Source organism: Prunus avium, chromosome 6 (assembly GCF_965620075.1).
Source record: "Prunus avium chromosome 6, drPruAviu1.hap1.1, whole genome shotgun sequence".
NCBI lineage: Eukaryota > Viridiplantae > Streptophyta > Magnoliopsida > Rosales > Rosaceae > Prunus > Prunus avium.
In genome coordinates this window covers 7,987,715-8,008,899 of record NC_142289.1, presented here as the reverse complement: position 1 = coordinate 8,008,899, position 21,185 = coordinate 7,987,715, and the positions used below count along the sequence as shown (strand labels likewise).

The 21,185-nt window shown below is 37.7% G+C and overlaps 4 protein-coding genes across 5 annotated transcripts; all 4 read right to left on the bottom strand.

Annotated features, from left to right (window-relative positions):
- Window positions 1-4,424: 4,424 nt before the first annotated feature.
- On the bottom strand, window positions 4,425-7,974 carry LOC110744503 (AP2-like ethylene-responsive transcription factor TOE3). Of its 2 annotated transcripts, XM_088255742.1 has the most exons (10): window positions 7,138-7,974; window positions 7,017-7,042; window positions 6,863-6,893; window positions 6,654-6,741; window positions 6,414-6,559; window positions 6,121-6,165; window positions 5,910-6,013; window positions 5,634-5,770; window positions 5,399-5,515; window positions 4,425-5,031 (listed from the first exon to the last, which is right to left on the bottom strand). In XM_088255742.1, the coding sequence occupies exons 1-10, from the start codon at window positions 7,614-7,616 to the stop codon at window positions 4,777-4,779; spliced, it is 1,428 nt and encodes a 475-aa protein (XP_088111868.1). In that variant the 5' UTR covers window positions 7,617-7,974; the 3' UTR covers window positions 4,425-4,776. The 2 variants fall into 2 exon arrangements, with proteins under 2 accessions (XP_088111868.1, XP_088111869.1); XM_088255743.1 differs by lacking the exon at window positions 6,121-6,165.
- A 2,109-nt stretch (window positions 7,975-10,083) lies between these two features.
- LOC110744508 (protein NUCLEAR FUSION DEFECTIVE 4-like) lies at window positions 10,084-11,826 on the bottom strand. The gene has a single exon (XM_021944502.2). The coding sequence runs from the start codon at window positions 11,824-11,826 to the stop codon at window positions 10,084-10,086; it is 1,743 nt and encodes a 580-aa protein (XP_021800194.2).
- A 1,198-nt stretch (window positions 11,827-13,024) lies between these two features.
- On the bottom strand, window positions 13,025-15,438 carry LOC110744506 (large ribosomal subunit protein uL4). The gene is made up of 2 exons (XM_088254782.1): window positions 14,248-15,438; window positions 13,025-13,408 (listed from the first exon to the last, which is right to left on the bottom strand). Exons 1-2 carry the CDS (start codon window positions 15,358-15,360, stop codon window positions 13,295-13,297), a joined length of 1,227 nt encoding a protein of 408 aa, XP_088110908.1. The 5' UTR covers window positions 15,361-15,438; the 3' UTR covers window positions 13,025-13,294.
- Window positions 15,439-16,173: 735 nt separating this feature from the next.
- LCL1 (LHY/CCA1-like 1) lies at window positions 16,174-19,485 on the bottom strand. Its single transcript, XM_021944512.2, has 9 exons — window positions 19,159-19,485; window positions 18,770-18,827; window positions 18,551-18,674; window positions 18,300-18,458; window positions 18,069-18,194; window positions 17,860-17,969; window positions 17,301-17,360; window positions 16,687-16,807; window positions 16,174-16,551 (listed from the first exon to the last, which is right to left on the bottom strand). Exons 1-8 carry the CDS (start codon window positions 19,314-19,316, stop codon window positions 16,715-16,717), a joined length of 888 nt encoding a protein of 295 aa, XP_021800204.2. The 5' UTR covers window positions 19,317-19,485; the 3' UTR covers window positions 16,174-16,551; window positions 16,687-16,714.
- Between the last annotated feature and the right edge of the window lie 1,700 nt (window positions 19,486-21,185).

Genomic DNA, 21,185 nt, shown 5'->3' with positions numbered 1-21,185 from the left:
CTAATCAGTTCACCTTTTGTAGGTCCTTTGGGAACAAGAACATGCATGCCTATTTTGTATATATAAAATTTTGTGATTTATCAACCAAATGGAACCCCTACAAAGAGATTATACTTTGAACTTGGAAGAATGGAGAAGCATCACATTACAATCTGTTTTAGCCCAACTCAATTCAACCAGAATATTTATCGAACAGTCTTTAATTAGTATTTAGAACCGAAAGCTCTTGAGAACAGAAGCTTTTGAAGCCCTAGCTAGCTAGACCCTTCTCAACTCTCAAGGCAGTCTCTGTAAGGAAGTCCTCATGAACTGTTGCTTCAATAATTTGAACTGCTCTCTCTCTCTCTCTCTCTAGACAATAGTATCCATCCGGCCGCATGCAAATTAGTTCACTATTGGAAACCTTGCACAGAGAGAGAGAGAGAGAATAAATTAGAATGATCGAAGGGTAAAAAATCTCACTCTATAATTCTGGCAGGTACACAGTGAAGATTAGAATGGTAGCCTAGGTTGGCAGGCAAGCAGGCAGGACTTTGACTGTGACTCATCAACCTTATCATCCCCTGAAGATTCCATCACATACAGTTCAAAAAGGTACACCCAAAAATAAAAATATGAGCCTGAGCTAAGCAGGCAGGCCTGTTTTGTGTTGTATTCTAGTGTGTATTATTGTGAAAGTGAAACCTAGGAACCCAGGTTTATTTACATGCAATGCAATGCCATGCCAGATTGTGAGAGAGAGAGAGAGAGAGAGAGGATCATGAATATGCCAACGCCTGTTGACTGGACCACTCTATATAATACATAGTCTTCTTTACAGTAGTAAAACAGCAAATCAGTAAAATAGTAAAAGTAGTTGTACTCCTCTGCACACTCTCGCTCTTTTCATTTCAAATAGTTGCATTGCATAGGCGTGTACTTACTTGATGCATTCCACACACACAACACAAGCGCTGTGTTTTCTGATGCGTGTTTGTGAGGGAGAGGAACATATGGTAAAGTTGGGTCTGACTCTGGATCTTCTCATTTGTTTCTAATAAGTAAGATATTATACTGTCGAATTACTTGACAAAATATTTATGTTGTCGGACTGTAAATTTAAACCATAAATTAAGTTGATTCTTATTTGAATCATTAAATGTGTGGCCTAAACTCAATCGAACTTTATAACATCATTACACGTGTAATCTATTTTGACCAAATTTATTGAACATGTAACAAAATATACTCTCATTCTCTTCTTGCATTTATCTACTCAAGAAACCAAATATCCTTTGTCAATTTAGTTGAGAAACCAAATGTAACAATATCATCAGTGGTAATGATGAGAAAATCCTGGCTAGCATTATCGAATTCAGTTTGCCAAAATAAGAATTTATTTGGCACATTAAATAATGTGACAAGATCGCATTATTCATCACATTGAGAAATTAAATTTTAGTGACTGTAGTCCAGTACTATTGTATACACATACACTCTGACTGAAAGGAAATTCCCAAAAGAAGGATTTGAGTTATAATTAAGTTTCAGTAATGATTTAATTTGTGCACAAGCCATGCATATGCATAAACAGTGCCATTGAAAGGAAAGTAAATCTTCCAACCGCCCATGCAGCAAATAAATGCACAGAGAGAGAGAGAGAGAGAGAGAGAGTCCCCTTTGTGAGGTAGCCATTAGCTTTACATTTTACAAGAAACACAAGTTATTAAACTCTGTTTCGAATTTATGTTTTAAATAAATCCTGTTTTTTTCTAAACAAAAGTCATTTTTTTTCAACTACAACCTATCTCCTTTTTTATTTTTTGAATAAAATCCTGTTTTTTTCTAAATAAAACTCGATAACTATGATCCAATTTGGCAAGTTACCTAATCAAGTGCAAAATCGAATTTATTATACTTTTTTGATTCGTAAAATACCCCCAACTAAGTCATTATTGTATTTTGTATATTAATGTAGGAACCAATGTAGAAACAAATTTTAATTGGATTGTAACTAATGACACACGTTGAATTTGGAAAAATCTCCAAATGGATGTAGGAATTATTTTTTTTAAATTTTAAATTTAACAATAAATTTAGATTTAACATACCTAATCGATTTATTTAATTAATTTTTTTTATTAACTTATGAAGTATATGTGATTAATTATCTATTATGTTATTGTTTTATAAATATAATAGCATACATACAATTTTATGTTGATAAAATAACGTACCTATTACTTCTTTTACAAAAAATAATGTACCTATTATGAATTTACTTATTATTCAAATAATATAGCCAACTTTTATAAACGCATTTTGGATATAATTTACCTAATAATTTCCTATTATGCAATAATATAACTTGTAATTTACCTATTATGGGTATATTGCATGTATATTAAAGCCAACACATTTATAGGTATATTGTGAAAATAATTTATCTACCCGTATTGGATATATACAAGATATATAGGTAAATTTGTAAGTATATTATATTGTATGGGATATATACATATTGTAGGTATATTAAAGCCATCACATTAATAGGTATATTGTGAAAATAATTTACCTACCCGTATTGGATATATACAAGACATGTAAATTTGTAGGTATTGATAATAATTTACCTATTATATTTTATTGGAACAAAATTTGAGGGATTTTTTATTGGTAAAAAATCTAAGAATTTTTTTATTGGTCGAAAATTTAAGGATGTTTTTTATTGGTTCAAATTTTAAGGATTAGAAGGAATGCTGAAAAAAAAAAAACCTGAGTCATTGATATGTTATAAGTGAGGAAGTATTAATTAAAAACGAGGGACTTAATGACATGCTTGAAAATCGTCAGGTTGACTTATTTGAAATATGGTGGCAAACAATGTAAATATGTATGAGTACTATGACCTTTTATATATTGTAGTTTGAATTTGGATTTTATACATAGATTTCAAAATTAATAAGTTGATATCTAAGAAATAAAAATTGTAAGAGCCTATATTAGACTAGCCCGAAAAGCGAAAACGCCTTAAACCCTATATGCTAAAATGATGAGCAGAGAAGTAAAAAGAGGCTTGAGTCAGTGACAGAAAGAAAGGGGGGGCATCCTAAAAATGACAGACAAAACGGAGAGAGAGAGCATTGAATTGTTTTGAAAGAGTTTGGTTGGTTGAATAACCAAAGTGGAAGGAAACTGACTATATATAAACACACTTCTGCAAATCACGAGGTCATGCTCTGCCCCTATAAACAGAAATCTTGTATCTAAATATATATGACATGCATTCACACTGAGACAGGCACACAGCTGTGAACTGCCCAATAAAGCTATCAGATTACATCAGGTTGTACCAAACACAACACTAGGAGGAGAAGCATAGCAGTTATAGCCCACATCCTCCCTATATAATATAACCCTACACGTTTCTAGTGTAGAGAGAGAGAGAGAGAGAGACATAGTTAAGTTCTTTTTTTAAAAAATTTTATAAAACTTTGGGTTTTAGAACATAATGTTTTTCTCATCATTCTTATTGGTGGCGAGGATTACCACCAAGTCAATTGTCGTTTGATAAGTTTAATTTTTTAGATACGTGTAACATGTAGGTTAAATAACATTCGTAAAAGTGTTAGGTCATCTTCTCGCTCTTAATTTCGAATTTCTCTCCAATAAATTAGATTAATTTTAGACTATAAATGAAAAATCACATTTCGTCAAATGACAATTAACGAAGTGATATAATGCTCCTCCATATGGGTTTTAAATTTTGTGTACAAATTCAGTTGGGTAACCTTCTACTCGAAAACATAAAGGAAAAAGTTTTTGTAGAATCTTATGTACAATTTGTATGTGAAAATGATTATATAAAAAAAAAAGTTGAAAAGGTTAAGTGTGAAATGGTAAGGTACGCTGAAAAGGCTGGAGGTGCCTGGCCTGAATGGTTTTACCGTGGAGACGTATGAAAGTACAAACGGGCTTTTCACGCTGCTCATAAATCACAAATGCAGATTACAAAAAATTACAAATATTATTATTTTATCATTTACAGACAGGTCGACGACCCTCTTTCTCCATCTTTGATCCTTTTTCAAATTTGCAGTGCATGCAGTGCAGTGTGTAACAAGTACCTGCTTCAGCCTAAAAGCCGAGGATTGCGGATCCTTACATTGCTACTTTTCCTTTACAGTCTGCAGACATACACGTAGCCAGCTAGCTCCAACCCCAACTTGTCCACGTGTCCTCCATTTGGCAACCAAAGAACAATCCACAAATAGGTAAAGTTTTTTTTTTTTTTTTTTTCAAATATATATTTCCTTTTCTATGTTCTTTACAAATCTGAAAATTTGCATTGCTGGAAGTTGTTAATGTGTTTGAATTTTAATTTTGTTTTAGTTGTGTGCTTGCTAGCAGAGCAGGTCAAGCTTTATGAGCAACAACCAATCTGGGAATCAGAAATAAGATGCCATTCATTTCATGCTAAAGTACAAACTCTTAAGCAGTAAAAAGAAAAGGCATTTGAAATTGAACTGTTTTAAGCTTCCAAACATATTTTGCTCCACCTGCTTTTCAGCACCCCACAAAGGAAGGAGGCATGCAAAAGAATGTGACCACACGTCAGAAGAAGGCAAAACTACCTCAATTTTTCCATGCCTCTAGACCCAGATCCTCAAGTTTCATTAGCTTTACATGATCATAGGAAAACAAATTTCATTACCAATCTTTTTCTACTTGTCCCGTGACTACATTCTACACTAAGATACTAATGTGTCGTGGTTATATCCCACCTGGTTCTGGTTTTCAGCTCCTGCAATAGAAACCGGGTATGTTGTTGGTGACTGTCGACGGTGAAAAATGGTGGTGGTGAATAGTTGTGTTAGGAAAATGAAGTTGAGTGACAGCAGCTGGTGGTGAAGTGGCTGTTGAAGAAGGGAATCCTGATGATGCTGCAGCAGAGAAGAGTGGCATTGGAGTTGCTCCACCATGAAGGCCTTGGAGTTGCCATGCCCAATTTGGAAAGGAGTTAACATCCATTCTCTTTTCCGTTGCTCTTTCCTGAAAATATAAAAGAAGTCGAACTGTTAACAAACGCAGCAAAACTAGAATTGTCAGTGATTGGTGATAAACAGGAAATAAACCCTCTTTGCAATCAAAGAATTTGTTCATATTAGGGAAGCCTGCAATGCTTCTTCCAAGGGTTAAGAAAGCAAGGACCAATAAGGGAATATCGAATGTAAAAAACAAGGAGATTCTTTGTAAATTGGATAGAAGATTTAACATAAAAAATTGAAGTGTACACCAATAACACAATCAAATGAAAACATTGCAAAGCTCAACAAGAAAATACTTCAGGCAGAAAAATTAAGGTTTGATAACTTCTTATAATAAATTATGATAGTGACTAGAAGTGAATGTAAATTACCATTTGGATGGGAAAGAAACTGGAATTTATGTTGCTCATTATAGGAGGCTCCTCAGACGCCACCATTGAGCCATGAGACAGTTGAGCCCTCATAGGTGCTGGAGCAGAGTTCTCATTCTGTAAACAAAACAACAAAATGCTTTAAAGGGAGTAGCTTAAGTTGCAAAGGACTTCTGTACAATAGCAAAGGTGAATTCAGCTGAGTGGGGCTTTCAAAAGTTGATCTCAACATTACCCTTGTTCTCATGTGAATAGGAATGTCATCGCAGCCTAGCTGAACAGGGAAGCTGCTCAAATTGCTGTTGTTCTTTTGGAGCTCAGAAACCAAAGGGGGAGCAATTCCCAAGTTCAGATCAAGACTTTTGTCACTGCCTGTACCAAGAGGGTTGTAGATAGATGATACATTGGTAGAAATAAAAGAATAGTTCGATTTTTTTTTTTGGCTCAACTAAATTGACAAAGGATTACACACAAAGATCTTACAAAAATGGATTCTCTAACAACAATATACCTCCATTGTGGGCCTCAGACATTATCTCACCATCATATGAGTTTGGCTCAAAGTTGGTGACTGCTTCTCTTCCATTGCATTTGATGGCAGCCTTGTCATATGCCCTGATTTCAAAGAACAACACTATACTGACTTAAATGAATCCCATGGTCAGTAAGATCTCAAAGTTTAGATATTGAGTAAAACGGTGCCTATATAATATCGTAAAGACCTTGCAGCTTCAATCTCGCTATCAAATAGGCCAAGGTATATATACCTGCAGGCAAGCAATGAAATACCATAGCCAATGAAAACCAATTTCTCAATTCATCCGAACAATCTACTTTACGAAAACGAAGTATCCCAACAATTTATTTGGTCCTTGCTGAACACAATTCTTTGTATTGTTCCCTTGTTCGCTTATCAGACTCACTTAGACCACATGCATAAATGAATACTAAAAATCCATATTCAAACACATTGACACATAAAATAATGACAGTAAAAACAGAAAGGGGTTCTTACTTCTTCCCCAGAAACTGGCCCATACGAGCTTCCCAGCGGCCACATTTGTGCAACGTGACTCCCCTGTATTTTGAGCTTCCTCTAGAGAATCCGGTGCTCTGGCGACGCAGGATATGCACAAACTCTTCCTTTGTAAAATTGCTCATCTGCGTCACAGTCAAATTCAACCCCAGAACGAAATAAGACAATGCCAGGAAAAATCTTCACCATATTGTACACATAATACACTCTAAAACCGACCTGCTTAATATCGTCTTCATAATCACTAACATTGAAATTAATATCAGCTTCAGTTCCACGGAACTTGATCGCAGCTCGATCATATGCCCTAAGTTCATGTTATCAAACACCCACAAATACCCGAAAAGTTAAAAGAAAAAAAACACATGCACTAAATTTTTTATTTAAAAAAAACATTTATATCAAACACTAGGATTCTTATTTCTTACCTAGCTGCAGCATGGGCGGTGTCAAATCCTCCTAAAATTTCAGAACAATAAACAAAAGACAAAAAGAAAAATCTAATCAGCCAGGAAAAAAAAGAAAAAAAAAAAGAAAAAAAAAAGAAGAAAGGACTAAGCGGTGGGTTTTGATTTTTCTTACCCAAGTACACCTGTTTCCCGCAATCCCTACACAAAAAAGAAGTGAGAGAGCTCAAATTCATGCCACAATCAACGTATCCAAACAGAGTGTTTAGGTGTTATCACTGTAGCCAAACACTAACCAAATATGAGATTCCCATCTCCCGGTTCTCCGATAGAACGTAACGCCCCGATACTGCGAGCTCCGAGACCTGGGTCCTCTCCGGCTCTTCTTCACTTTCTGCTGCAGGGGCACGATCCTCTGCTCCGCAGGAGCATAGTAGCTCGGCTCCACCTCCATTCCGGAATTGGACGATAGTCCCAGCCACTGCTTTCTCGAAGACGACGAAGACGAAGAAGAAGAGCGTACGGATTGCGCGAGCGGGAAGAGCTGGATGGTCCGAGCATCGCAGTGAGCGTAGTCGTCGGCAGCGACGTCGTTTGGGGAGAGGAAGTTGAGGGTGGACGAGTCGTCGTCATCTCCGGCGGCGGTGAGGTTGGAGGAGGAGTTGAAGCTGGCGGAGCTCTGGATTGGGGAGGTGGTAGCGGGAAGGTGAAGAAGGTTGTTGTCAGAGCTGGAGACGACGTCGTTGCAGACGAAGCTGAGGTTGAGATCTAGCATTGCTTTTGTGTAAAGATTTGGGCTTTGTTTGGGTGGCGTGGTGGGTTCGGTGTTTGGGACGTGAATTCAGAGAGAGAGCAATGGCAGTGGGAAAATGGTGAGAGAAAATGATGAGAGTGGAAAAAGCATCTTCATTTCGAGAGCTTTGCTTTGTTTTGTACGTGTTTGTTAAAAGGATTGAGAGAGACGAGAGAGGAGTAGATGTGGTTGAAATTGAAGTTGGTTCTGGAAGCGCCGGCGTGAGAGAATCGTATTGAGGCCGGCTTTGTGAGTCTCTTCATTCATGCAAACCCACCGAAATTAAGAAGTTAATAAAGTTGTTAGAGAGAGAGGGAGAGCGAGAATTGTTTGTTATGGAGCAAAAGAAAAAAGAATTAAAATGGAAAGTAAATTCACTACACACACTTGGCCCACTATTCAATAATTTCAATCTTGTAAGAAAACTTCACACAATACTGTTAATTTGGATAATTAACAAAGCGTACTTAATTATTGACCGTAGATACATGTGAATCTCACGGTGAAGTTTGTATACATTTACGCATTATATGTCGGTCTAATTCTAAAGTTCATATGCATCTACGATCAACAATCAATCACACGTGCACACAAATTTCTAATTAATTAAGTAAATTCTTATTTTGGTACCTAGTAGTTTAATTTAACAACATACAAGATACTTGATAAGAGAACATTCATTCATGAACTTTGGTAATATTTGGCACCTATTATTTTAGAGTGAATGAATGAAGAAGTTGTAGGGTTTGATGGTGGGCTGAGAGAGAGCAGGGGGTTTAATCAGTCAGAGAGCGGTGGGAATATAGGGGTGTGTGAAAGTGTCACATCTCATATGTGGGTGACTAGACCATTCCCTGGTTCATATTGCCCCCTACCCCCCAACCCTCTCATTTGGCTGACACATAGCCACTTAGCCATAGCCATCATCATTTATCAATAAAGATAATCAATTTTTATGATTTGTTTTGTTGGGACTAATTGGCACACACTTACTTTTGAAACTCTCAATTAGACAAACTTGTCAATTTTTTTTTTCTTTTGCCTTTATCTTTTCCTTTTGATGTTGCTTAGGATATGACAGCATATATTATAAGAGTTAACCAATCATCAAGTGTTTACTTGGGTTTAATCACACAAAGCATTTGAGACAATGTGCTAATGTTGTGAATATTATCATCTTCAATAGATTTTTAAAAGTTGTTTGATTCATATTTATCAACCAGGAAAACGATAGGAACATCACATTTTAATAGGAGTGAGATTATTTGTATTAGTGAACTCCACCTTTGTACGAGAGAAGCGGTTACTCTCAGTATAAATGCATCACAACTTTCTTAATTTATTAATGATATCAACAATGTGATACATAAATTGGTCATGTATGACATATTTTTACTCACTACTTTAACTCAAGGTATACCCTCACCACCTTTCTCAACACTTAATATGTGTCCATTGATATAATCATAGTTAGCTATTTACTTTGTATTTATGCAACTATGATTATATTAATAGACACGTGTCAAATATTAAGAATAATGATAAGAGTACACCTTGAGTTCAAATGGTGAGCAAAAATGCTTTCGTAGAATGTTACTCAATATATTACTAAAACAATTACTATATGTATATATTACTAAAAAATCTGCAATTCCAAGTTGGTGTGGGGCAGTTTCCGTACACGTCTTTCTTCAGTACCCAAAAATGACAGAAGCCGAAATTAGGTAGACCCAACCCAACTGGGCCCATGGCCTGCCCAAAATGACAATTCTTCTTCGTTTTTGTGGGTCTGAATGACAATTCTTCTTTTATAAAATACAAGAATATATATTTAAAATATTATTTGTTTCTGCCCTCGTATGACTCGGTACCATAAAACACAGCGACCTCTCAGTCCTCGTCGTTTAACTCGTTATATACAAAGAGCAAAATACCCAACGTGTCCTAAACCGTCGGAGAAACACACAAAAGAAAAAACGAATAACACAGTCCGTTAGCGAGCAGCCATACAAGTTTATTGAGGTGGGTTGGGGGTTGACTGGGCTGGCAAGCTGAGTTGGTTCATTTTCATGGGATATATAGCCCATGCAAATTCTGTTATTAGAAAACTGAGTTACTTGTAATAAGTTTATGTTAATTGGTTACATTGGTCTCGAGGTTTTCTATGATTTCGTCTGCCGTTTATGTTTTACTTTTCGGTGAATCATTGCTTTATGATGTGGTATTTTTCTTCTAATTTGGATGAATACAATGTAGGAATTGTGAAACAATATGTAGAAACTCGGTGTATCGAAAAAATGTTAACTCATATCATACTAATGAGGTGAGGTGTTCAAGTTCACAATTTGACAACACACGAATCGTTACATTGCTAGCCTGTCCAACAAGAGAGAACATTACCCATAGAATCGTCCCTAATATAAATCGTCCGTATATCCAATCCAAGTGATCATTTAAATCCATTAGAAAATGATGGTGAAGCCATTTCTTCTACCTCTTCAGCCTTGACTTGCTCAGCATTCTCTCTCAACTTTTTGTATATGTTACCTTTGTAGAATGGCTTGGTTCTCTCCACCAAAATAAATGAAACGAGAGCCGAAAAGAATGTGACTGCAGCCAAAATGATGAAAGCCATCTTAAAACAATGAGTTCCAATGCAGGTGAGGTCCTTCCCTTGAGTCCTAGTCTGGCCCAACTTTGCAAGGTCCTTCCTTGCCTCTTTGTCATAGAGCATTCCAGTGACCTTCACAGTGAGCAAATAAGAGCCAAGAGGACTTGCCAATTGGCCAAAGTTGAAAAGGGTAGAATAGTACTTCAAGCCAAAGATTTCAGAAATGATAGAGTAAACCAATGGCAACTGAGCCCCTAATGTGAACCCAATGATCACTGAAGCAATGTACAAAGCACCAGGGAATGGGAAAGCAATGAGAAGGTAGCCTGTGGTTGCTATAAAAAGGACAATTGTGACCATAAGGGGTCTTGGAATTTGGTCTCTCATGAGTAGGATTTCTGAGACAAACCCAGAAAAAACTCTACCAAAGAAGTTCCATATGCTGATGAGTGACATGAAAGTGTGAATGGTTTCAGGTTTGTAACCCAATGACTCACCAATTTGGCCAAAATTGGCCACAGCAGTCAAGCTTGAGCCAAGTCCAAAGAGTGTTGCAATTAAAAGGATCAGCATATCAATGCTGAAGAGGGCTTGTAAGATTGTGTAGTCATCTCCTCTCGGCGGCTTGTTGAAAATGTTGGAGAAGAAAGGTGTGCCTCTGGGATGGGAAGAGGAAGAAATTGACAGTGTATTTGGTGCTGAAATGGCTTGGTTTGATGGGTTTTTTTCTAAATGGACAATGGAAATCTGAGTAGGAGGTTTCGGGTGTTCCTTGAGCTTAAAGTTATCCAACTCTTCACTTATGGAAATGAACAAAGGAAACAGAAGCAGAAAACAGACAGCAGTGGCTGTGAGTGCTTGGGTTCCTTTGGAGAATGTAATGCTTTGCTGAATGAGAGTTATTGCCATGAGAAAAAGGGCAAAAGCAATTGACACAAAAAGAAAGTAGAAAAGCACTTTGAGATCATTGGGTTTGCTTTCAAACTTCATGGGTCTAATTGTGTACACAAAAATCACTCCAATCAGAGCAGGCAGCCACCCAACGAGAAGAATCAGAGCCTTCCTGTCATTGCCATAGAAAGCAAGATAGAGTTGCGTTATAATTGCACCACTGAGCCCAACATACCCTTTTAAGAGGCCAAGCATAATGGCTCTGCTTTCTGGGAAGTTTTTGACACAAGTCACAAGGGCTCCTGTGTTCACAAAGCTTTGAGAATTGGCTCCAATGGCAATGTAGGTGCACATTTGCCAGACTGCTGGCTTGGAAATCTTGCCTGTGACACCTAACCACATCATCAAGTAGCCAAACAAGTTCATGGCTGCACCAATCAGGAGCACAAACCATGTTGGGGTGACCTCAGCAATTAAGCCAGAAAAAATGCCAATGTTTGCTCCAAGATCTTTGAAAAAACCCAACAAATTTAGGGTTGATTGGTCATAACCCAAAGTTTGCTTCAGCTCTTTGGAATAGGTCCCAAACAGATAGGTTCCACCAGAACAAGCCATCATCATGAATGAGGCAAAAACTGTGAACCATCTGCTTTTGATCATGAACACTATGAAACGCAGTGCCTCACACATTTGGCCTGTTTGGTATGAAAGAAAAGAAAAAAGTGAAATTAACTGTGAGTTTATGGGAAATGGGATTGGATTGTTGATAATGGATGCAAAGCCTCCTTGAGATTGTGATGGTTTGGCTGCAGGGATTAGCGTTGAATGATTCCCCAAATGAGAGCATGGGTTAGCTTGTGAGTTTTGCTGGTCTCAATTGGTTTAAAACTGATTTGGTTAGGCAAAGTCTAAAACTAGCATTAGTTCTCGATGCTTTAATCAATGCTTGGAAACTGATTCTAGTTGAAACCTTTCCGAGTGGAATTTCCCTATCCATGAGCCTGGGGGGGAGGTTGTGTAAGGAGAATGCCATTTGGGTCAAGTCCGGAAATGGCAATGATACTATTCTTAGAGTCTATGCACTTCCAGCATTTCACAGCTTCATCAGCCCCTTTCTTCAAGCATATGACTGGTAAGAGCGACAATTTTCCCCACGGGTTAGAGTCTTTGCAGGACTAGACCCTAATAGATAGGATATGAATGAAATTGGATATGACGGGTTTCGGATATAGTAGTCGGAGTGGGGCGGGAACAGTATTCTAATCCCCAAACGGACAATGCCAAATTTTCTGGTCAACCAACCACAAGATGCTGAAAGGCAAAAATTTGCTACTGAACAGAGCAAGGGTGCCTTGAAAGCCCTCATTGACAAGATTTGGAGAACTGGTTTGCAATTTGGGTTCCAAAGAAATTTCCCGAACTCGTCATCCATAACTAAATACAGGCTTTGATTAGCATATATCTATTAAACCCAAAAACCACAAGATTCAGTATTATTACAAAGAAAGTAGAGACATTTTCCAAGCATTCGAAGAAATTAGAGATATTTGAACTCAAAAATCAATGTCATGAATTAACCCTTGCCTTAAACAAGCACAATTCAGCTTAGGCATTAGGCGCCTATTATTATGATCCTCAACTGTTAATCAACCGGACTATGGCACCTTTAGCATTATTCTGGCTATTAACAAACTCTTTATCAAATTTCTAGAGTTCAAAATGTAATTATTGCTGGTTTTCAAACAAAACAACCCTAATGATCATCATGAAACAACAAAACCAATTTGCCGTATCAAGAATAATAAAAGCATATCAGCAGCATCAACCCTTCAAGAAAGAAAGAACCAAACCAACGTGCCATCTGCCATGCATCCACCATTCACATAAATTAAAGGAATCCAAAACAAAATTATGCTTGTATTGCAAACCAAAGTAGCTAACATTGTCATGAAACTAAGTTGACAAACTAAGCTACAAATATAAATCCAGTGCCAGTGATAGAAAATCTTTAACAGGGTAAAGAGGAAACACACTTTGAAATTCTCTCGCTCATTATACTCATTTTCCTCCATTACCCAAAATAACAAGACACAGATAAATACCACAACAAAATAGACTAACAAAACAGAGTCTTAGATTTTCAAAGCAGTAAACTAAATCACTGGGACACACCCAGCCACTTTGTGAAATTCTCGAACTCTGTGTAATCGCTGTCAGAGATCATAGTTTTGTACCAAGCTTTTCCTGCGGCCTTGATAGTAGATGCCTCCTCCTGTATAAAAAAAAAATTCAACACTTGAATTAGCACTGGTGCCCAAGATCTTGTAACAGAGTAAACAAGAAGCAAAAGAATTTTAGGCAAGATGCAGAATTCTTGTACATGCTCAACTTAAATGGACGGTATGTGTAACTGATGAAAACCAGTATTACATGAAGGAACCATTTCCTATATGAAGTACTACTCACATAAGAGAGTATGAGAAATCATAATATATTAGATCAAACATTTCCAATGTCTGAAGCAATCTAAATCAATAAAGAACCCACATCGTCAACACGTAATAACAATTAATTTCTATACTGAATGTTTTCACCTACAAACTGAATAGTAAAGAACATTTGATTCACAAAGAAAATGCACCAAAACTCTGGATTGCCTGAAGAATTTGATGATTTACACTTCCAACCCTTTATAGGATTTGATTTGCAAATTATAAGGTCAATTATAAGTATGATTTTAGCTTTGGTATCGATGCAGATGCAAGCAAAATGAACTTCATTTCCCCTGATAACCTCTTGAGTTGCAAGAACCAGACGTCTCACACAGGCAGCTTACTGACACTAGCACACATCTTAGACATCTTTATAACACAATTATATGAACATTAATGAGAGTTATTCTCTGATTAGAAAACTATATACACATATGAAATGACCTGCTTAGCATAATGGACATATTTTCGATGAGAAAAGGTTTAAAACAATCATACTGCAATATCATCTAAAATCCAAAAAGACTACCAAAATAAACAATCATTAACTAGCATATCACCAGAACTAAATAACCATAATAATAATTATAAAAACACATAAATAATATGGACCGATTACCTTTGAAATAGGCTTTCTCTTTTTGTCAAGCTTCTCCTTCTTAGCTTTCACCCGCTGCTCTTCGGCCAAAAGAGCCATCCTCCTAGCAGTTTTAGCGTAAGGGTTCAACTTCAGAAGAGTGTTGAGATTCTTCAATGGGTTCTTCTTCAGAGGTGCCCTCTTGAACTCCTTCTTGATTGGCCTAACCACAGACTGAACTTCATCAGAGTTGATAATCCTCGCCAAGTCAGCATTCACCATCTTCGACCTGGGCAACACGTAGCCCTTCTTCTTCTCCGAAACCTTATCAAACGACCCGTAAATAGAGTCCAGCTTCTCAAAAGCCGATTTGGTCCAGATGACAAAACGACCCAGATGACCACCCGGAGCGAGCTTAAGCAGGTTAAGCCTCTCAACATTGATAATGTCGACGCCAGGGATGTTCCTGAAGGCCTTCACCAGCTTGGCCCCTTCAGTTCCGTACACAATGAGCGGGCCCTTGCGGTTGATGTACCTCCGGTTCCTCATCTTCCCCTTTCCGGGTCGGATTGCGTGGCTGTCCTTGGCCTTTTCGGCGTCAGCGTAAGCCCCGATCTGCTTCAGAAGCTTCAGAGCCGCCGAGGTCTTCTCAACGCCCTCAGCAGAGTCGCTGACGACCAAGGGAAGCTCTGGGACGGTCTCAATTTTGTGTCCCCTGGCCAAAACCAGAGAAGGCACGGCGGATGCGGCAATGGCCGAAACGATGGCATATCGCTTCTGGTTCACATTGATCTTGCGGTGCCAGCGGCGCCAGATCTTGGTGGGAGCGAACATGCGACCACCACGGCACATGTTTCCGAATGCTCCCTGCCCAGCGCGGTGAGTCCCGCCGCCGGGGACACGTGGGATACGTGAGACGGCGCGTCCGGTACCCCAAGACTCGGCGGAGGTCTGGTGGCCGGCCTTCTTCGAAACGGCGTAGGGTTGCCTGCTGTTCTTTGAGATGTTTGCGTGGACGAAGGTGACGATGTCTGGGCGGATGGACGCTTTCATGACGTCGGGTAAGGCGACGGTTTGGCACTGGTCAGTGGCCATGTCGCCATCTAGGGTTTGGACGGTGACTAGGGGACGAGCTGCTGCAGCTGCGGCGGCCATTTTAGAGAGAGTGGGGGAGTGAGATGGGAAGGGGGGAATGCGATGTGAGGGTTTAGGGTTGGGGCAAATGAGTGTTGCGTTGCTTTTATACCTAAAATGTTTAGGGTTTTCAGTTTCACTTGCGCCATTTTTCATTATTTTTTTCTCCTTTAAATTTTCTGCTCATATTGCTTCATTTTAATTTTGTTGTACAATGTTTAAAAATTCAACATCCTTGTTAAAATTCAACTTATGTGTGGCAGGTTGGTATGAAATTATGTCATCATATTTAGGTTGAAAAAAAACTAGAATATAAAACATTTTTTTTATTAATTTCTTTTATAGAAAATATTTTCCTTATTAAAACCTTACATTTATGTTTCAATTTGTAGGGTATTGGGCTTGAATGTTTACAATTTAGCTGGATCTGGGCTTTACTTAAATATATGTTTGTTTTTAGCTCTATCGGTGGAAGTTTATAGCTCGATTAGTTAAGCGCATTTATCTAAAGTTATGTGTTACATGAAAGAGAAACATATGCTCCCTAAAAATGAAAAAAAGTAATTTTTCGAAAATACAATTCCAAACATAATTTTATAGGAGTTTTTAAGATAATGAGTTAACGGAAATTATACATTACAAATGATAAAAAGGGACAAATTTGCATTGGAACTGTCAAGAAGTCGTCTGGGTATTTCGAACCGTCAATGCTTATGTTATTCATGCGAAAATAGAGCCTTTCACGTATACGCATGCTTTGATCTCCTATTTACTCCTTTAGTCACATGAAAAAGAGCTCTTGAAATGCCGGAAGGAACTATATAACATGTGACATTTGACAGGAAGGAACTATATAGCTTTTTTCTTTTCTGGGTCGCTAACGATTCCGATTCTCGTAGTTAAAACTTGTTTGATGGTACAGACTACACATTTGAAAAAGAGGAAGATAAAACTACAACTAAACAGATCTTACAAGATATACATACTTCTAGCCTAAGCAAAATCAGAATATGATAATCATACATTCAGGCCACCAGACTACTATTACAATTTATAACCTTTCCAGAGCTTTGAAAAACAACTGAAATTTTTCTTCTATTCAGCATATCCTCCTAACACTGTCCTGGTTGTGGCTGCAGAACTACATCCCTGAGATCAGATTCGGCATGCCGTACTAGAACTAGAACTGCTATTTTCACTCCAAAACAATACCTAATTGATGGGAAAATTTCAAGCTAAATGTCACTAATTTTTTTTGTGTGAAGAGATCATACTCACAAGGTAAAAATGGCCAAAAATCGAGCAAGAGTACATTAGTATAAGATAAAAGAAATGGAAGACATGTACCAGTCAGCAACTGTAAGTATTAAGAAGTTCAACTTGACAGATCGTTATTCAGCTTTGTGGTAACAATTCCTGCAGCTACTGCTGTTTTTGTATTGACATCATATGATACTAGGACTTCCCTCTGAACCAAACAACATTAACCAGTCAACATTAAAGAATATCCCAAGTTTTAAAAGAACATATACATGTAAGATGAAGTCAAATAAGTCATCAATCATTAGTTACCCAGTTCAAAATCTTAAGGAAATAACACAAGCTAAGTGAGAAGTCAGAACATCAGGGCGATTGAAGAGAGAATGTTAACAGTCCATTGAACTCTCAAGATAAAACATGTTATCTCATAAAGAAGTTCACGTGAAGTAATACCGAAGCTTCTAATTTTATTAGCAACTCAAAGTCATCTTATGTTTACCATAGCAAGTCATATGTGCAATTTTTGTGAAAAGCAATATATCAGCGCCACATTGTTTTTCATACCAAAATCTAGAAGGGTATCGGGCTTGACAAGGATAACATAGTCTCTGACAAACAATAGAAACATATAGCTATGTGCAATGTTACATGACACAATTACAAGTATAATAACACGAAATAGTAATACTAGTAATACTCACAATTGGCTCAAAGTCTGGACTAGACAAGTTTATACTGAGATTTCTCATCAACAACAAAACCTGCAGAAAAAACCAAATATTACTGCTGGCACATCACCTCTCAATATTTATAACTAATTACAAGCACATATCTCATTTCACCTTGATTCGTTGTAATTATTATCAGGCACATATTTGTTTTGTAAAGCCTCAACTCATAACACGTTAAGCCTCTGCAGAGAGAGGGAGGAGAGAGAAAAAGAGGAGAGAGGGGGGGTGGTGTTGTGGCAAAGTCCAAGTGCTACTTGTTATGTCAGGTCATAACAAGTTAAGTCTTTGCAGAGGGAACACGAATTCATGTTGAGTATCTTGAAAAGTCTAGACTAGAGCACTGATCTATGGACTTTGTTCAAAATAGTTTTTGGCCAAAAACCACCGTAGTACAGGGTTCTTAGCTCTCTGATGACATTTACACTGTATCTCTAAAAAGGATAGACAGGCAAATCCTACACAACTTCAGGCATTATTAGAAAATAGCAAGAATAAATCATTGAAAGTGATGTGGTTTTATTCAACTCACAGTTTCGAAATTGATGGGATCCATCTCCCTGAGTTTCTGAGCATGGCCTTTTGAGTCTGGATCAAAAACACTCCCTATGAAGCTATAAACTTCAGAAAAATCAGGAATACCTGCAAAATATTGGAATATGTATGAAAATAGCCCACCGAAACTTTCTTGAAATTCAAGTCGATGGCAGATATAGTAAAAAATTATAATTTGAGGATTACCATGAAGCAAAGGAGCTTGTTTCCCTTGCTCTGGTACCTCAGAACTTGGTAGGGTTCTACTTGAGCTTTCGATTCCACTTAGACTGCATTCATTAATCCTTGCTAGCCCCTTTGATCTAATATCAGCTGAATCAGTAACGCCGTACCCCATAATAAGTGCTGTTCTCAACAAAACTATTTGAACACAAGTATATGAAGCAAAACAAATAAAAAAAGAGAGAGTATACATACCTTCAGTTCCTTGAAAACTAGTAAATTCTTCATGTGACAACAGAATTTGGTTTGATGCAGGATTTATCATAATGGAAGTTTCATCCCAAGGAGAATAGGTAGATGCAATGGCATTCATCGAAGAAGGATACGCAATGGATGCTTGCAACGGAACTAAAACTGCCAATCCGATATTGAACAATTAAGGATGACAACAATTAAGTTTTAAGCTTTAGAAAGACACAATGCCACTATCTTTAACATGTGAGAACCATTTTTGGAGGCCTTTTGTGGGTAAGGATGAGCAGCCTTGCGTTTTGGCCGCGGAGGAGGCACATGAGCTGTTGTCCCGCTCTTTTGAACTTTCAAGAAGTATTTCTGAGCATGACTTCGAATCTGCAAAACCCCAAATCTTAAAACCCCTCAAATCTTAATCAGTCCCCAAAACCATACCAATTTCAATCCACAAAGCAGAATTGCTTGCTTCAAACCTGAATAACTGTTTTCGAACCCACAAAATCTTCAATTTTCTTCCAGTCACGGTCAAACCTGAAAATCCCACAAAACTTCAAAATCCACCAGTACCAAAATCTACTGTTTATAACTTACAAGACACTAAATTTTCCCACGCTTTTCCCATTGCATCACTTCAGTCACAATTCTCAGACATGATCATCACCAGTAAGTGACTAATATTAAAGTTTCAAACTTGAAAATTTCCAAATGAAACCCAGAACCCAAAAGAGAAGATCAAAAGTGAAAACAGGCCACACAAAAAGCAATGAAAACGCAACAAGCAATCAACCAAATTCACCAGCTACTTCAAATAGAATGGAACGTAATAAGCAAAGTAAACAAACAAAATAAAAAGTGAACTGACAGTTGAAGAGCTTCGAGGAACTTGTCGTGCTCTTCGTCGGTCCAGCTTTCTCTGGACTTGGTGATGGTGTAGGGCTTGCGGACCTTCTTGCCTGACCCGTCTGAGGGCGTTGATGCTGCTCCCATTGATTGGGGGTTGTTGGAAGAAGTGGAGTTCATGTGGCTTTGGGAAGCATAGGACTCACTGAATGAATGAATGAGCGTTAGCGAGAGAGGGAAGAGAGAGAGAGAGGTGTCTGCGTTTCTGTGGCAGGTTGGGGTTTCTGTGCGTGTGTGTGTTGGGAAATGCGAGGTGGTGGCTTGTAGGTGAATTGAGGCCGCCCAATTATTTGGCCACCAGTCTTTCCCACTACGCCGATCTAATCGTCCCGCGTCTTCGTTTTTCCCTCGTGAGAACAGTTTTACTGTGCGGACAAATGTAGAGCAAATATTTGAGACTTGCAGATGCTGCTGTTTCGTTGGTCTTTAATTTGCGCGGGCGCAAGGACCCCAATCCATGTGCTCTATTACTTACACGTTTTAATTTTGGAATGCTAAATGATTTTTTTTTTGTGGCCAAAGTTAAAAAAGGGCAATGGTTTTCTCACATATGCACACTATCAAAATGTCATGAGCCTCATTCGGGTTCGAATTTGGGACTATTGATCTACAAGTCATGGCTTTCACTTGACTAGACTCCGTTGACAAATGCTAAATGATTAGCTTGGATTCATCTCTCAAATGGATTTTATTTCAATGCAATTTTTTTAATCAGTAATGTAATATTAAATAATGTACCATACATTTCAAAATTTGTATAAGAAAGTTGAAAAGTATTCATACCTCTCATTAAGGGAGTGACTTTACACATCTCGCTTACAAATACTAATTCTTCTCAAGTTACATCGCCCATTATAACAATTAGGAAGTCACACTATATAATAAGCTCAATCTCATACTTGTATGATATCTTGCTTTTGTACCAAATTATAAAAACATTGGGTAGAATTTGACTTTACAAAACTGACTTGCAAGAAAAAATGCATTAGAGCTTGTATATTATTGTATATACATCGATTTGTATTTAAAAAAATTTAGAGAACTCTTGTTTTATTTGACAAAGAAGATGTGAAACCACAAGAAAATTACAAGCATTTTTAGAAAAATAAGCTCTCTTTTACACACTTTGTGACTTCATCCAACTACATCAGTCGCCTTCCCCTATTGGACGACACAAATTGAATATCGATGAGAGCTCCGCCAATAACCTTGGAAGGATTAACTAATGCTAGTGGTTTATTAAGAAGCCCCTATGAATCAAAGGGTTTTGCTCGTAAACTTGGTATATGTTGTATTTATAAGAGAAAAACTTTCATATCACCAGTTATATACAATTATGATGAAACATGACTGTACATCCAAAAAAAAAATGATTGTACAAAATGAGTTAAATCTAAGATTTTCTCTCATGCTATGGAGGCTAAATGATAGGGTCAGTTTAAAGATGCATGAATAGTGAAACATGTGAGGTAAAAAAAATAGCATTGTTTATTTCAAAGAGTATACGAAACATGTGTAACACACTTGCAGGCTCATTGAATGATAATGGGGTGCGACGCAGAGAATTAGGCAACCCACGGCGTGGATGAATTCTTGGTTGGCCTCAAATGATGGGTCCCACTACCGATTTCTCGGTGATGCTACAGCCTACATGTAACTCTCTCCTGTCCACTAGTATGATGCGCGTACAGAGTCTTTGGTGGGGACAGACGAGCCACGTCATCTGGTGCAACCAACACTCACTCACCACCAGTTGCCGACTGTTCGATCTTTTTTGAAAAAAAATCCGAATTTTTCTTTGAGTTTCAGAAAATCCCTTCTCACCCATATATAGAAGTAATTCAAGAACTTGCTTGCATCAACCTTTGTTTTAAAAAAATAATTGAAAAAATAAAAATTCCTCTGCACCGCAGCACGTCAGTAAATAACTTGATCAAAGCTTCAGATGATCAACGGCTGGAAGACATTGGCTAATTCATCACTGGTACG